Consider the following 17,970-nt stretch of genomic DNA (forward strand, 5'->3'; position numbering starts at 1 on the left):
TCCATATCACATCAGAAAAAAGGCCCTGCCTTTATTTTCTCAGGGTCCATCTCTCTGGCCATCTCCTCCTTCCGCATCTCTGCAATAGTCCTGGGTCCTTTCTTTTCTTTGGTCCCTGCAAAGCCCTGACCAGACAGCAGGTCATCAAAGTTGGCATGTGAGGCTTTGGGTTTAGAACCTGGCAGAGAGGGAAAAACAAAGACATTAAACTTTTTTTATAAGCCATTTTAAGCCACTTATCATTTAGTACTATTAGATACATGTACTGTAAATAACTGCGACAGAGTGAGTGGCAGATCCATTTCCACTGAAGAATGAATGTGCTTAGTGCTTTATGTAACAGAGACAATACAGATAAACATTGTTATATAGAGTAATGCAAAAGATGTAATGTATACACTGATCTTGCCCTTGCAGAATTGAACAATTTCACAACCCTCACAACATTTGAGTCAACATAAAATCTAATTTCCAATTCTGCGGCTCACCCATGCTAGCCGGTGCTTTGCCCCCTGCACTTGGCGAACCCCCTCCCATTGCAGAGAAGCTGACATTGTAGTTGGGTCGGTTCTGGGGCGATGTGTGAGGCATGGGCGTGTGGCTGGGGCTGGGCTTTGGCTGCGGGGCAGGGCCCTGTCCTTGGTGTTGCCATCCTCCACCACCTCCAGCACCTGGCTGCCACGAAGGGAAGCCAGCTCCTGTATGCGGCTGCCACCCTTCTGCGTGCTGGGGAGATGGAGGAGGCCGCGATGGGGAGCCCATTGGAGGGAGAGAAGGGGCAGTTCCAGTAGGAGTGGTGGGTTTGCTGGAGAAGCCAGAGCCTGCCAATGTAACGGACAGTGATTAGGGGAAAATAACAAAGACTCAGTTTATGTGCTCCAGAAGATTTCCATGACTGACCTCCAAGGCTTCCCCCGAGGTTGCCTATGTCAGCGAATGGGTCCAGGGTGTTTGGCTTGGTTTGATGGGTGGGGGTGCTGTGGACTGAGCCTGTAGGGCTTGTAGTGGCTGACCGACTGCCCATACCAAAGCCTGCTCCTGCATGGATCCAAGAACAATCTTTAGCATTTAGTTCCACCAGCTCCCATTAGAGGAACATTAGGTGCTGTGTGTGTGTGTGTGTGTGTGTGTGTGTGTGTGTGTGTGTGTGTGTGTGTGTGTGTGTGTGTGTGTGTGTGTATGTGTGTGCGTGCGTGCGTGTGTGTGTGTTCGTGCTACTGGTTTCTACCTGTGCTTGTAGTAGCGGGTCTGTTCCAGTCCCATCCTCCCTTTGTGTTTTGCTGCTGAATATTGACGGTTGGTGTGCTGGGTGGGACGGGGGAACTCCGACCTATTTGAGCAGGCAGACGGAGCATACAGTGAACTGAACAACACGAACTCACACAGCCAGAAAAAAAGTAATAGCAGGGTTCTGTCTCATGAGAGGCGTTATTAGGGGGCTGTTTGTTGTCTATATGGATCCAACTGTTAGTTATTATACATACTTTTGATATTACCTTGCTCAAAAGGCACAGAAAAGTGTCATAGCATACTGTGCAGGCCATGTATTTATAACATAAATGTATCAGGCCTGTTCAAACCTGTTTTCACAGGCATTACTAGAAGTTCAGGTTGGGTTCAGGACAGTAAAGGTATAAACTCTAAAGAAATGTCTTCAGGCTGAAAATGTTGTTCACTGATGGGGAATGATTCATGCTTGGGGTGAAATATCAAGCCATTGCAATCTCTATGCAACACTAATTAGACAGGCAGCAAATACTCATCATACATCATGCAAACCCATTAATCTCCAAACATACACTAGCAATAGGAAAAAGCCTAACTCTTGCAAAGCCAGCATGTGAGTAGCAATAAGTAGAACAAAGAGATGAACAATATATTAAAAAGACAGTGCAGACTAATGAATCTTGGGCAATAAATAAGTTTCAAAAGTTTTAAACAGAGTTGATGCATAGTGACAATCACAACGCACGTTTATGTGTGGCAGCAGACATGCAGATACTGTATAGAGTGCCTTACCCTAATATGGACTGCTTAATTAGATCCCAAATACTGTGAGAGTGTGCAGCAGAGCAGCAGAAGCATGTCTTACCAAAGCTTGTAGGCTGCAGGGTGGGTGATGGCGAACGTGCAGCATGCAGAAAGGGGTCTGGCTGTCCCATGTTACCTGGTCCAAGGAATGAACCCATCATGTCCTGAGGCTTAGGCATGGGACCCGTCCCAAAGGGATCAAATGCTGAGGAAAACAATACCCACCATTGTTAGATGAAGACATACTTTAAAAAAAAAAAAAATTCACTTTTGCATTACAGAACATGTGGTTTCACTGGGTTTCTTTGTATAATATGTTGTCAAATTCTCCTAACTGGTTTTCTACATGCCATAATGCAAACTACTTTACTTTCAGTTGTTATTGCCTAAATTTTTTATTTCACAATGTATCTTCATGTGTGCTACTGTAGTAACTGCATTACATATTGTGAAATATCCATAATCATATTCTGCTTATTTTCCCTAAAGACAAGTCTTTGCTTTATTTCTCTACAATAGTAAAAACTAATTGATGTGATTATTATCTTTTCACGCCACCAGGTATGAGAATTTCAATATAGTACATTTTTATCTTTTTGCCATTTTGATGCATGTATATTTTAATAAATATCAACTTTATCAGTTTGACAAACTTACTTTCAAGCTTGTTATCTTACCTGTTGGTGCAGGAGAAGGACATGGCGACGCAGTGTTTGGGACTACTTTATGTGGTGTCGACTGGGCAGATGACGCCCCACTGGCTGGCTGAGGTGGGCCCCCAAACAAGTCCCCCAGGAGGTCAGTGGTTGCGGCTGCAGCGGATGGGGGCTGAGATGAAGGACAGTTGGTCTCCTCCCCATCGAGGCCAAGAAGATCCACTTCTTCAGCGGGTGCAGAAGCCGTAGGCTTTGGAGCAGGGGGGTCAGGTTTCTGGGGAGCCGTGCTGGCATTGCTTCGCTGGCTGGAGAGAGAGAGCATCTCATCATCTGAGGGCTCGCTCTCCTCACCGTGGCCCCGACCGTCTGGACCTCCGCCAGGCCGGCTTGGCTCTGCAAAGTGATGAGGCAGAACAAAAAAAAGGTAGAGAAAGAAAAGACAAAGAAAACATGCATTGAAGTGAATTAAAAAATGAGACAGAGGCATGAAAAGTGGAGAAAGTAGAGAGAAATGACACAGACAAGGGAAAAAATGAGGGCAAAGCAGACGGAAATACAGAGTAGGTTAATAGAAAAAAGGAGAGGATAATGGGCAACTACGTAGGTAATTTCTCCTACAAGCACCAGCTTTTCTCCTGGTACTGTGCGCTACACTAAGCTGCACAAACTTCCGCTGGTAGCTGCTCTTGGCTACACTAATTGAAGGAGATCATTTCTAAAACAACACAATAAATCTTTATTTAAAAGAATCCATTCGATAAAATCTACAGTATGCTTTTAAAGAAGGGATGGGATGTACAGTATGAAACCTCAGCTAGTATTAATCTAGAGCAATATTTCACTTTGGTAGAACATTTTTAATCTATACAATTTCCATTTCTCGTTGCTTCCTTTAGCTCTTATCACCAGGGTTTTGTGTTTTTTTCCCCCAGTTCTCCATACTTCTCAGGATAAAGGAAAATGTACATAGGTTCCACTGCTGAAGGATAGGCCTATCAAGGGAAGTAAATTTACACTTAAAATGTAGGTCAGGTCCCCAGATAATTGGTATTTATGCCAGAGAAAGATTGCAATCATCTACCAAAATGATATATTACTGCATTAAAAGGATGGGGTTAATTGCAATTCAATCAATAGGGCATCGTAAATGGAAACGGCCAAGTGATTTTCCAATTACAGAAGATCTAGTCGTCAATAGAGCCAATGCTCTCATACATTTTGAGGAGAGTGTGATTGAATTGAACCAAGCCCTCGTTAACGGCGTTTCTCTAACAGGTCTGTGGTCTCCTCTACTGTCTTACCCTCCAGATCCAATCCCTCCATCTCATCTTGTAGGAACAAAAATAAGAGTTAGTTCATTAGTTTTTGTGTCTGCATGTAAATATATGAATCTATTCCTACCCTATCCATGATCTACTGTTATGCACTATACAAACACATTTGTGTATAGAAATTTGTGTGCATGTAGGTGTGTTTGTTTAGATGTGTATTTATTCTCTAGTTTCTATCCTTTTGAGAACATCCTTGAGAATGACAGTGTTTTTCCTTAAACTAGCATAATGTTAGTTTGGGGAGGTTAGGACTTATGTTTAGGGTTACTTAGGTTTAAAATTAGTTATTATTGAGGCTAAATAGTTAGTTGTTGAAAAAACAAATCTAAATACAAAAACATCTAACAAATAACAGTTAACAATTAGCCATTTTGACTTTAATGCTAGCGTACATCACATTCAGGTTCACATACTCAGGAGATGAAAATGTCCTAATGTTGTGTATAACAGTAGTGTAGTAGGCTACTGTTTACAATAAGTGTGAATTTTCATTTCAAAATTACTGAAGATGTTTTAGAAATCAATGACTGCAAATCAGGAACTTTGATAACAGCTAACTAGCTTGTAAGCTAACGTTAGCTAGCTAGCTGGTGTTCCATAATCTTTTACTTCTCTCTTTGTTGTACTCTTGTGTAAGAGCCATGATGAGAGATGTCATTATTCAATATTAACAATATAACACTGTTTTATATGTTAAAATGGCCAGTGTTTATTTGCCAGTATTTAGCTATATGGACAGACAGCACTGTTATCATGATAAAGCTTTTCAGAATTGCTGATGAAAAAGAAAAAACATGAGTTTCCTACCCCAAATGTGATGTAGGCCTACATTATATTATTGATAAAACATTTGTGCAGTCCACATTAGCAGAGGCGGTTGGTGTTTTTGTCCCCAGCGTAGCTACCCCCACAGTACCAGCGATAGCGAGCGCGTCCTGGTGCTCCTGGTGGCAAGAGAAGAGCACATTGGGGTTGAGGTCTTTACAGGGGAACTGCTCCCATGGCGGTGTCAGGTCTTTCTGCTTGTCCACCCCCTCCACCTCCACGTCCAGTATCACATGGAAAAGCTGGGGATACTTCTCAGGAGAGTCACATGCATCCAGCTCTGGTCTGAGAGGAACAAAGGGTAAATGGGTAAATGTGAAAGAAAATGTATGTATATCATAGTGAAAGATGGAAACAGACTGGAATCAGCAGGGGTTGTTTTAGCTTCATACAAGTGATTCAATAGAAGAAATGTCCTCACTTGTTAAACTTTAGCATGGTGGTACCAGGAGCTATGAAGCCGGTGTGGAACTGGATCTGGAAGATCTGGGTGTTGGACACCTAACAATAGAAGAACAAATATGAGTTTGGACCATAATATTCTAGTGTGCAACAACTTTCAGTTGGACTATATGATGTACAGTCATAGAGAAATTGCATATTGCTTTGCTGTCCTCGTAAAGTAAATTTTCATAGATTTTGCAATCATTCCCATGACAACATTTTACGTATCAGCTAATTGCTGGGATATATGTTTTAGATCTGGGACGCCTGCTCAATAGTTAGTAGAGTCTAAGGGGGTTGTCCACTTTAACCAGTTTACCTGAACAGATCCATAATTGAAAATAAAGTAATTACCTAAACTTTCTGCTGTTAGATTTTATTAACTTCTTTTATATATTTTAAAACACATACCATTACTAGATCTGTTTCATTTTAGTTTTAACTATGTATAAAATGTCTACTTCTTCTCCCAATGCTGCAATGTAAAACTACATATTTACAAGAACTAGGCTAACATGTCACGTCTTGCTTCTTCTTTCCTCTTGACATTTTGTGGTGTGTGTTTAGATTCAAGATTCAAATAAGCAGTCTGTTGGCTAATGTCAGCCCTTACAATAAAAAGACTTTATAGGATGCAGCATACTGTAGAGCACATTAAATTTACCTTGGCCTGCAGACGTCCTCCGATGGTCGACCTCATGTGGTAGACCGAAACAATGACGTCTCCCTGCACACTCACACCCAGTGGGAAAGCAACCTTACCCTCTTGGACCCTGTGCTCTCTTGACATGCAGAGTGTTTAGGGAGGGAAGAACAAATAAAGAATAAATGGGTCAGCAATTAGGAGAACACTTATGAGGGGAAAACATTGCAGAGAGAGAGAGAGAGTGAGAGAGGAGTGTGAGAGTGGAGAATGATACAAAATATGTTTCATACCTTCATATACGCTGCATAAAGTCTTGATTTATATTTGAGGGCTACACACTTCAAATAAGATATTGCTGCCCCTACCTCATCCTCTCATACTCCTGTGCCGTGGTGAAGATCTTCGTCTCTCCGATGAGGACGTCACAGAAGGGCCGACAGCCGCTTCGTTGCTTGTTGAAGCAGGGGACCGGAGTGATGGTAAGACCCTTGATCATCAAAGGCTTAGTGTGGGGTAGACTGGGCTTCTCTGATACCATGCTACACACATAACCTATGTATCTGCATGAAGAGAAGGAAATATAATCATTTGTATCCCGTTTTGGTTTTCACTCTGCCTTACGTTGTGTTTTTATGTGTATATATTAAGGGTGGTGTTATTGCTGACATTTCCATAAACTTAATTTGCACTCAAGTGCATTTGCACTAAAACTCATGAAGGAGCTCAGTTAGATGTTCTAACGAGGACTGATAAATAATACAGCTACTGGCTGGCAGGGTAATAAAATGTCCATCCTTGAAGGGCTGCCAGCTCTGCATGAGATCCATGCTTAGGCTGAGGAAATGGCTTTTCTCTATTATTTTTGTTTTGATTAGCCAATCCCCTACTACAGCAAATGGTCAGAGAATATGCTAAAATGCTACAATCTAACAAGATTAAATTTCCTTCTAAAGGGCCAGAAAGGAGATTTAAATGGCTAAAGGTTTGTGATGCGGTAAAGTTGATGATCTGAATTAGTTTAATTCTAGCAGATTTATCACAATATATTGTAAACTATGTGGTATTCAACGGCAGAGAAAACACAAGACAAATGATGTTCCAAAGATATGTTACAAGTCAACTCGTGTGTCACTACTGCAGATGCCATTTACCTACACTTTCTTTCTCCCTCACTTCCTCTCTTCCATTTCCAATTTTCTGTCACACGCACATGCAGACCAGCCTGGTATCACCAAATGTTGGATGTATAGCACACAAATTTTTCCCAAGTCATTCAATGGTTTGCCATTTAGTCTCTAATGATGTTGCGACGTAGCATAAAGAACGAGAAAGCCCATTTGGTGGGTCATACAAACAGAGGACTTTCACCCAGGAGGCCGCTGTTTGTGTCTCCTCTGAAACCAAAAGTCAACGTTCATTTTTTTAATGTTGACAACTAAACGTTTAACGTACCTTAATTTATATAACAAACATACTTATTTCAATCCAGGGTAACATCTCCTAAACCTAACCAAGTATTTTTGCTGCCTAAACCTAAACAAGCAGTTTTGTTTGAATACACAATGTTAACCATGTGTTTAAAACTGACAAGCAGAGATTGAGAAGGGGGCACACGAAAAGCTTAAAATGCCTAGACATGACAAACGAAATGTCCTTAAAAGTGGTTTGCTATTTACACACCTCGCCATGAGATCATGTTGTGCAGACGCACATGTTCAGCCTTACAAACCTGTGGTGTGAGGGCCAGAGGCCGGAACCTGGTCTCTTGGCGCTGAGCAGCTGCATGGCAGGAATCGGGTTACTGAAGAGGTGGCAGAAGCAGAACATGGCACAAACCAAAACACCCGAGAGAGCACGACCATCCTAAAAACACACAGCAAAGGAGACCCTTAGACACTTCATGAGATGCTGGTTACTTATTATATTTTCATGCTTTTTAAGCTAAGGCTGTGGCTCAGGAGGTAGAGCAGGTCTTTTAAACAGGTGGTTGATGCTGCCTCCTTTCTGCATGTCACCCACTAAACTCAGAGTTAATGGAAAATGTTCGATGATGAAGTCATATTCCAAAACAGACTAAACATAACGTTGGTAGAGAGTTCTTTTCAGGTTACAGAGAGACAAAAACATTCTTGTTATCCGAAGCAGAGAAAACATTTATTTCAGAAAAGAACCGCTTTTGCGCAAAATGGTGCCAAGTCACAGCCAAACCACCGTGACTTGGCAATAACATGCACCACCACATGCCAGTGTACAGTGGGTCTGTCAATGAATTTGAACAGACAGAAAGGCCTGTATCACTGAATACTTCAGTAGTGATTGTACTGCAAAACCTCTGTATTTAGGTTTTTAGATGTGCTTTAAATATGCTTAACATTACCAAAGCTTCACAGGAATATTTTGGGGTATTTTGAAGTGTGGTTTATGAGGTAGTTATCCACAGTAGGTGTATTACCACGCACCCAGTTTGGAGAAGCAATCAGGAGTCCCAGCACTTTGCAATCTACTCAAGATAATATGCTGACTTTGCATGACCACTTCTTACAACAACACTTCTAAATACCCGAAATATCTCTCAATGAGTCATTACAGGCATACTTAAAAGGGCAACTGGTTGCTGAGAAACAAAGACACACAAATAAGAGACTCGAGAGTAATTATTTTACCAACATACTGAAACATGACTAACATCCACAATTTAACCAAATTTGAACCTCCAAGGCCAACTTGCATGACTTTTGGAAATAAAAACAAGGGCAGACCAACATTGCCACATCCAGTGAGAGGAGAGAAAGAACAGATAAATAAGAAAGGGGCTAAAAGTGGGGTTTATTTCCCCTGTGACAATTCCTTGTCTGTGTGGTTTTATAGCCTTCATTTGATGGAATTTCGAAAAATGATTGTGTTTCGATTCAAATAGGAGAGAAAAAAAGAGGTTGTACGTATGATGTTGTACGTAAGATGAATCATCGTGCTGTCAAATACATTAGAGGGGACACCAAGGGACTTTTAAGTTCTCAAGCGACATCTTTCTTTATGCTGTGCATAGACTCATAAGTGGGACACAATTAAAAAAACTTGAGGACATGTTGAGTGACAATCAAATAACACAAGAAGTGCTTTCACTTCACAGTAAACTGAACGTAACATCGCAATGTATGAGTTCATCAATGCAAAAGCTAGGATCATTTAAATGAGACATCAGTTATACGTAAATAAAGGATAGGGATGAATAGGATTAAGGATGGGCGTCTTCTTACCGAGCAGGTGATAACACACACATTCTTGGGATTCTGTTTGAGCCAGTTGTGCATGTTCTTACACACAGCAAACAGGTTGTGGAGGCTGGGAGCCTGGCGAGAAGGCCAATTACACTCTGAAACCTGGAAAGGAGTTGAAAATAATAGAGGGAGGAGGAATGAGGAAAACAGGCAGAAAAGGAAACAGACAGACCGAGACAGAGGAAAACGAGCGGAGAAGTGGCAGAGGGCAAATGGAAAAAGGCAAAAGAAGGCAGAGAGACAGGGGAAAGAAGAGAGAGGAAGAAACAAAGGAAACAAAATAAAGGATGAAATCAAGAGGGTAGGGGAAGAAGAGATGGAGGTTAGCAACAGCAATGCAGCAGCAGAGCAACAAAACACCAGTTGCCACGATGAGTCATATGCTGGAGATACAGAGACCTCCAAAAGCAGACAGGGGGCCATGTTGGCCATGCCACAGCTTGGCTTCTCAGCTTTCTTGGATGTTTTTGCCGGAGGGTGGCGATCTTTTATCAATAGAGATCCCTTATGTGCCTCCCACTTGAATCTTAATCCAGCTGTGCAAAAGTGCCGAATGACACAAGCCGAAGACTCTGTGGTGATATTAGTCATAACCCTAAATTTATAATAAGATAAGAATAAATAGAGCATTCAGATTTATATCCTGCTTTTTTTAAATGGTAATGTATCTGGTTCAACTGGATTAGTGACCCATAAATTAGATTTTTTATTAAAAGCATCTCTGGTCGCATTTGGTAATTGCTGTGGTGAAGAATGTAAAAGATGTACATTGAATCACAAAAAATACTTATTATCTTACACTCTCTGATGTTGCTATATCAGTCAAAAGTCTGTCAAAAAGCCAGCTCACGGTTCATCCACAAAACAAGTTAACTGGAAGAAGCTTTGTTAATTGTGGATGCTGTGGGTCTATAATAAATCAGTATATATTTAAAGCATGAAAGGCTAGTATGGGACTATCTGACTTAACACTGAGCAGCGGAAGCAGGAGTGCGTCCAACATCCTGAGTTTTGAGTTGTATAGTCATGATTTCAGATGGTCTTAATTAAACCTCATTTTTTTGCTGATCCCACTGAGAAACAGACCTAACACTGCAGCTCTTCGAAGCTAACAGCAACTTATCGTTTTACTTCTCTGCCACGGTGGCTGGGATTGAGTCTTACCAAAGGCACTATATGAAACAGTAGCAATCAACCTTCTTAGCAATTAATGACAGAGAGGTAAAGTAAGCAAGTGTTTGGTGCACACAATCGATATTAGACATTAAAGCTGCATTGACTGAATTCGACCACGAGGGGGCAGCAGAAAAAAGGCTGTAAAATATGACATATTATCACCTTTATGTTTACGGTAGCATTCATTTGGAGTTGCTGTAAACTCAACATTGACAAAATATTACTTATAAAGTTGATATTACAAACGTGTTAGCAAACAGCAGCCTTATAATCACAAAACTAGCAGACATGCAACATTCACTCTCCTTTTAGCTCTATTTTTGGTCTCCAACAACTCCTGAGGAATATCTGGCTCTTTAGCTGCTAAATGTTTCAGTATGTTCACTAGCTAGTCGCTATCTTTGTCAGCTGTTTTGTGCTGGTTTATCACTCAGCACAGTTTATCAGGGCATCTGAAAAAAGCCGATGATAGCAGTGAGGATGGACCAACATCAAAATTGCAAAGTTGAGAAAGTTGTTCAAATGCTATTTAGAGGTGTTGCATATTGCAGTCGGTTGATACTTATGAGTTTGTCACTACAAGCTTGCTCAAAGACTGGAGAGTGGGAAAAAAATACTTACTGCAGCTTAAATGACAGAGGAGTGACAAGAATTAGGGAAATCTAATTAGAGGCATCTCTCTGGGTGCTTCCATAATTTATGAGCAGATGTAACAACGCTGGCAGAGCAAAAACAGCCACCAAACTGTAAATCCTCATATCTCACTCTAGTGTTGTAATAATCCAGGGAGCGAAAATGGTGCAACAACCACTAACAACTAGGTACAGGCTCTGTAGCGCTTCGTCTGAAGCTTCATGAGGCAGTATCACACTCACCCTATTGGAGAATTTGGCGCCGCGGTAGTTGCGCTGCGATAGATTAAAGACAGTGTAGTGGTCAGCATGGCGACTGTCGAGGAAGGAGCGAATGTCCTCTACGTGGTTCTGGTAGCCAATCTGCACTGACTCTGCTGGGTAGGTCATCACTGAAAACAAAAGGCATTATTTTACAGAGTGTCATGCACTTCTGGTGCATATGTTTACATACACAATATATATATATATATATAACAACATGTCCTCCATCTTTGATCCTTCTCGACAATTATTCTGCAAAAAGGGAACTGAAATTTGAAATGTGAAAAATAGGTCCCCATTCAAGCATGAATATCGGCTGCTGCACATAGAGTATTATGGGATGGAAGCCCTCAGGTGACAAAGCTGACTATGTTCTCTAAAGGGCACACTGCTGCTACACACTCATGAAGCTGGAAGCAATGTGAGAATGAGAGATGAGGACAGAGGAAAGGCTGAGGGTGCAGGTGCCTGTTCATCTGAATGCGTTTATGTGTGTGTTAATACAGTCTTAGGACCATACATGAACATATATTTTCTTATATTATGCAGAAATATAACACACTATAACCTTCTCATCTACATTGTCAGTTTAAAGTCCCTGAATGCTATTTGACTTATTAGCTTCTTACTCTGATCATTGGGATCCTGCATGAACACACTATTTTCAGCCGTGTACTGTATGCCCATGCACCAATCAGCAACATTTGAATTTCAATCTAATGATGGTTGTTGGATTGTTTGCTCACTGATCAAATGTATTTAATACAAACAAATGTGTTTACCTATGATCCGTGATGTGATGTAAGCAATGTCCAGTTCCCCTTTAGTGTACCTGCAACAAAGAAAAAAAACCTTTGAAGATTATTTTCAAATATTGTTTTCTATGCATTAACAAGAGAATTGAGAGAACAATGAGACGAGAGAATTGCAAGCATAAGGACATCAAAAGGATGACGACCTTCTGTGATATTACAAGCACTGCAGCAATAATGTGAGTCCACTGACAATCCAACAAATCTTTTCCTGATTCTGTGTTGTACTACAAGTATACTGTTATACAGCAGCATGTGTGTTGATGGTTTTCAGGCAATTTAAACATTAGGTCAAAAGATGCCCTATTCTTCAAAAATTCAAAATCATTAAAAAGAGATCGATGGATGACCAGCATCCAAAAGGTTGATCAAACTCTCTACCTCTCTGCTGTCAGTGCATCAGGCTGCATGACATGCATATCCAAGAAATTAGACTCAACAGGCTTTAGAGCAGAAGCTTCCATGTGTCTGGCTGAGGGGAAGTTGTCTGTTTCGGCTCACCACACTAGGCTGAACTGCCCGGGATCAAAGGAATACCATATGTGAATTCTTCAATTGAGCATCATTGCCTTTTATTGCTAAATTTAGCTATTCCATATGGAGTTTTTTTTTCCAAAACACTGAGAGCAGCTGCAGTGCTCACACGCACAAGTAATATACTACTGCTGCATCATGGAAGTGATGGAAAACAGTTCTTGTGAAACACTAGGCAGGTGCAGAGTGGCATTTGTTCAAAGGGCTCACAGAAATTGTCTTATTTCTTGAAATTGAAGAGTAATTTACAAAAATGTTTTTATTCAGCAGCATCACACAGCTCGACTACTCGCTGCACTGCAATTAACATGCCAAACACATTACTAGGTTAGTGTGCATCAGATTGAGTTGACTTGTTGCCTACTGTGAAAATCTCTGAGGCAGGGCTGATCTTAGCCAATCACCTCTGTGTGGTCATGGCGCAGTGCCATATGGCCCAGATGAAATCCTAGTTATGTAATGCAGTGCTCCTCAACCAGTCTGCTTTGAAGCGAGAGCACGCCAAGTATGTCTTGGGATTTTCTGTAGTGTTCCACATAAAGGCATTTTTGGACACTATGATTCTTCTTACAGCATCATATTTGTCAATTCCAAAAGATGTGGCATAGACGGATGCTAATATAACCGACACACAACCTGAGTTAAATCCATCCGAGCTGTTGTGTCTATAAACCAAAGCAAAATGCATAAGTATAAGCATAATGAAGTAATTGGACCACAGTTCAGTTTTCTATTTTCATTATAGCCAGTGTGTTTATCCAAGAGTGAAAATACAGACTGCAGGTTTCACAGAGTGACATGGTATGGAAGTGATATGTCAAGGTAAATATTGACTGTATGGTCCTATTTATGCCAGTATGGTGTATGATATTATATTCTTTTTCTCCCTGAAATATAATCCAGACATCTGTGGATTTTCTCCGTTTCGTTCCTGAAACAGCTTGTTGGCTATTAAAGGAGAGAAGCAGGTCAGGTGTCAGGTTTAAATAGCCAAACCCAATAGCCATGGCGTATGCAAATGAGCAGTCTCATCCTGACCTCTTGAGGTTAGAGCTGCTGCCAATTAAAATGTACTGCAAGGTACAGAGAATGAATAGAGCTGAAGGACACTATTTGAAAGAAGGGCAAAGCTGACACCGGGGACCATTTTTTCTTTCTGCTAATCAATTTAGCCAATACAAGCCGTCTGAGGCATCATTCTATATATAAATATACATATATACTTTATATATATATATGGATATATAGATATACCATATATCTATATATAATAATGTGTCAAAATTAATGTCTGCCTAACTGTTATGTGTTTGAATAATTTTGCTTTTACTGTTGTTGATCTTTAATTGGTTTGTTCCTACCTTGCATGAGGGATTCACAATGCATCTCATTTCACAGTCAGTTACAACTATCAGCATAGGGACGGCAGACACACACACACACACACACACACACAAACACGCACGCGCACACACACACACACACACACACACACACACACACACACACACACATACACGCACGCGCACACACACACACACACACACACACACACACACACACACACAAACACAAACACGCACGCGCGCACAAACACACACACACACACACACACACGGTAGTAAGTAGGCTAGATCCTGATGCTAATATCCTGATGATATTAGATTTGGATTTTCTAAATTCCCTCCTTTTACAGCTTTCTGCATCATAATATAATAGGATAGATTAAAGTAGAGAATAACCAAAAGATGACAGAAATGCACTGGCCATATAATGTTTGCACTGTGACCCAATGACCCCAGGGACTGATTTAACGTTTCTCACTCTTAACCAAAAAAATGCTGCCAAAACTCTGGACCTGACTTTTTTCTTGTTGATCCTCATTGATTTCATAACAATTCCCTCACCAGAGATCCCCTGGCCACTAGGAAAAGAGAGGAAAAGGTTAGTGGAGAAATTATTAGAGAGACAAAGAGAGTTATCAGTCGAGAGTTGGTGTTAATGTTATGGTGACAACTAAGAAATAAAAAATGACAGAGTGAGAGAGAGAGAGAGAGAGAGAAAGAGAGAGAGAGAGAGAGGGAGATAAATGTGTGTCTGGTGGGGAAGGGTGGAGTATGTCTGGGTGCAGCCTAAGGACACTGCGCCTTTCAGAAAACAAGATCAGTCATCCAGACCCCGTCCCCGTTGTGTGTCTCACAGACTCACAGACAGAGGAACACACAGCTGAGCGTTGTTGACGGTCTGGTTTCTCTGCAAAAACTCTCTTCAACCAGGTAAACAAACAAGCAGGCTGCTTTAAATAATTCAGCAACAGCCTTTTGCCTGGAATATAGATGAGAGGGGAACCATTCGAGTCTAGTTGGGGAGTTAAAAGAGGGCCTGGTTAAAAACTGAGCTTGCGGGGGTATCATGCTTGCTCAGGGGAATTTCTATAGAAGTCTTCCAACAGTCAATAAACTGGGATCAAAAAGTCTGTTTAAGATTCAACCTCTGGCAGAAAGTCTGCTGACCCAGAAAACTTTCAAGCTGCAAAAAAGTCCCCTTGTATTTAAAAGCAGAACATTCTGTAATCTAGAGATGTTTTTACCTATGGGGTAAAATGATTTCTTGAAACTGAAATAAAAATCAGGCTACCACAAAACCACAATGCTTCTTTGAATCTGATTTAAAACTGCACTAATGTATTTAGTTTTGGCTACTGTGGAGCATCTATCCCTGCATCGGACCTAAGTTCATTTTTCGATTTCCAGGGAGTGTTATCAACTGGGGCAGAGCAAAATGCCTCTGGACAACCGGATAGACCAGCAAATAATCCAAGCACTGACACAACATAATGTTGACACATGCAACAAGATGTTACAGCTTGGTCAGTTTTAATTCAGGAACATGGCAGCCTGGAGAAAGACAAGCAGAGATGTCAGTCAAGTGTTAGTGTTAATGAAATGGGGACGAATGAGAAACAAAAATGAAAGTAAGTGAGAGGAGATAGATGAAAACCAGAGAAAGAGGTGGAGCAGCCTTTTTTGCAGGGTGAAGGGGAGCCGCAGACCTCTCAGGAATACATCATTAGATCTTGCAGCTCTTTATCATATCTCTCTAATTAACTGCTGACTTTGTTTTTATGGAGCAACACGGGGGAAACCACCAATGACAGTTAATTGGCAGGGCGCAGAAAATCATGCTATTACTCTATATAATCCTACCATCATCCTTGAAAAGTACTCTGTGTATCTGTTATACTAGATAGTCAAGTGTATATCTCAGTTCACATGATGTTTATTTATTTATGATAACGATAAACCATAGAGTACACCCTCAACCTGTCACAGTCATCTTTTCTGTCCTTCCATCTGTAAATAAAGGTATTAAATGTTGAACACACAACAGCCTGGTAGGCTCTCCAGATCATAGGATACTGAATGTTGACACTTGACAAAGGACCATCAAGGAAACTTGTCTGAGCAGTTTTAAAGTGTACTGTGGCACATTACTGGATGCCTGCCCATCTACCTTTCCTTCCTGAGACTTTTAGCCAGTTGCCACGGTAGCCTGCCTCCCAATGCTCCATTATCCCAACAACAACTCACTCAAACATACATATACAGTCCACACACAAACACACACCACCACACAAAGGGCTCCAATGAAATGAATCCTTCTCTCTCAGCAGTGCACTGGCCGTTTGGCACAGTGAACCCCCATGAATAATTCAGCCAGGAGAGGAGAGGAGATGGCAAAGAGAGAAGAGGACAGGAGGATAGGGGAGCAGAGATGAGACGCAAGAGGCAGCCGAAAAACACCAGGGGAACGACAGGATAGGAGAGTGGGAGTTTGCCAGGATGTAAGCAGCAGAGGAGACACAACGATCAAACTTGCTGAGTCAATAGTGAGAGAGGAGCTGTGTGTGTTTTTTCTGACAATACAGAGGCCCCTTTGTGCTGCCCTGTGCATATGCCTGTGTACAAACACACTGGGACGGCCGAGCCGTGCCAGACTCTGCTGCCTCCCTCTTTCCTCCCTCTACCCACATTGTTCTGTTTCTCTTCTAAAGCTGTTGGTTACTTAACATTGTAATCAACAGCCAAAACAACATTCAAACGATCAATGTAATCTCGACATTTGATATTAATTAGATGAACATGTGCAAAATACAACTCTTCCTATATTTGAGATTATTTTTTCTGAATAGCATTCATAATTCAGCTACCAAGCTCCTCTCCTGTGGAACCAACTCCCAAGTTTTATTCGAAATACAGACACTGTCCCCATATTTAAGAGTAAACTTAAAACTTTCCTTTTTGATAAAGCTTACAGCTAGGGCTTATGAGCCCTGAGCAATGTTGTTATTTTTAAGCTGATTTTGTTCTGCTTAATTATGCTGCTATAGGCCTAGTCTGCCAGGGAATAATACTTTTCCAGATACTCTGAGCTTCTCTCCTCTCTGTCTGTATCATTCATGTCTCATCAATGCATGTTACTAATTCAACTTCTTTCCCGGAGTTGTTTGTGCTTTGTCTTCTCGTGGGTCTCTGCTGATCGTGGTGGTGCCTGCTGCCGTGGTCCTGCATGATGCTTCCTGCTGCTATTATAATCTATATCCTTAGCTGTGCTTGTTTCTACTATTCTGCTGTATTAACTGCCATAACATCTGTCCGTCTTTTCTCTCTTTCTCTCTCCTTTTCTTCCTCCCCAACCGGTGCAGACAGATGTCCATCCTCCACAGAGCTGGGTCTGTCAGACATTCCTGTCTGTAATAGGGAAGGTTTTCGTTGCCGATGTACTCTACGGGGAAATTGTTGGGTCTATTTAAATCATAAATAAGTCCTAGAGTATGGTCTTTACCTAGTATGTAAAGTGTCCTGAGATAACTTTTGTTATGATTTGGCACTATAAATAAAATTGAATTGAATGAATGATATTAATTATGGTAATCTCTTGTTTGGGATTTTCAAAATAAGAGTCAAGAAGTGTTAAAATGACTAAATAACGCCTGTGTCTGTGGAGTGGGATTCATGCTGCTATGAAAGGGCTTTGCATTTCTTTATGAACTGCTTCGAATTCTATAAAACTTTAAAACATATGTGTATTTTAAACTCAGTTATTTATATCAACTATATCCGAATGGTTTTATCTACTGCTACTTGTTATTCCCTCGTGTTCTGGCTTGCATTCACAACACAGCCATACCAGCATTTTCCTTGGAATCTAGATCTTCAGGTGGGAAATTGGTGTTACAGATTTCCACGAATATTAACGCCTGCTCCGTTTCACACATGACTCCATGTCGTAAATGTCCCTTCACATTTGAGAGAAAGACTGCATGTGTTAAAGGGACTTA

The 17,970-nt window shown here is 41.1% G+C and overlaps 1 protein-coding gene across 1 annotated transcript in view; it reads right to left on the reverse strand.

Moving 5' to 3' along the window:
* Positions 1 to 17,970, reverse strand: part of dnajc6 (DnaJ (Hsp40) homolog, subfamily C, member 6) — a gene marked incomplete at its 5' end in the record, with an annotated part of 33,988 nt that overhangs the window by 4,395 nt on the left and 11,623 nt on the right. Inside the window, 15 exons of the mRNA XM_083911217.1 lie at positions 30 to 178; positions 489 to 821; positions 901 to 1,038; positions 1,229 to 1,330; positions 2,093 to 2,236; positions 2,709 to 3,080; positions 3,989 to 4,015; positions 4,935 to 5,128; positions 5,265 to 5,344; positions 5,952 to 6,069; positions 6,299 to 6,493; positions 7,663 to 7,796; positions 9,191 to 9,313; positions 11,263 to 11,411; positions 12,066 to 12,115. Coding sequence (XP_083767343.1) covers positions 30 to 178; positions 489 to 821; positions 901 to 1,038; positions 1,229 to 1,330; positions 2,093 to 2,236; positions 2,709 to 3,080; positions 3,989 to 4,015; positions 4,935 to 5,128; positions 5,265 to 5,344; positions 5,952 to 6,069; positions 6,299 to 6,493; positions 7,663 to 7,796; positions 9,191 to 9,313; positions 11,263 to 11,411; positions 12,066 to 12,115 — 2,308 coding nt within the window. The remainder of the gene's footprint in view (positions 1 to 29; positions 179 to 488; positions 822 to 900; positions 1,039 to 1,228; positions 1,331 to 2,092; positions 2,237 to 2,708; positions 3,081 to 3,988; positions 4,016 to 4,934; positions 5,129 to 5,264; positions 5,345 to 5,951; positions 6,070 to 6,298; positions 6,494 to 7,662; positions 7,797 to 9,190; positions 9,314 to 11,262; positions 11,412 to 12,065; positions 12,116 to 17,970) is intronic.

This window comes from Echiichthys vipera, assembly GCF_963691815.1.
Source record: "Echiichthys vipera genome assembly, chromosome: 3".
NCBI classification, from domain to species: Eukaryota; Metazoa; Chordata; class Actinopteri; order Perciformes; family Trachinidae; genus Echiichthys; species Echiichthys vipera.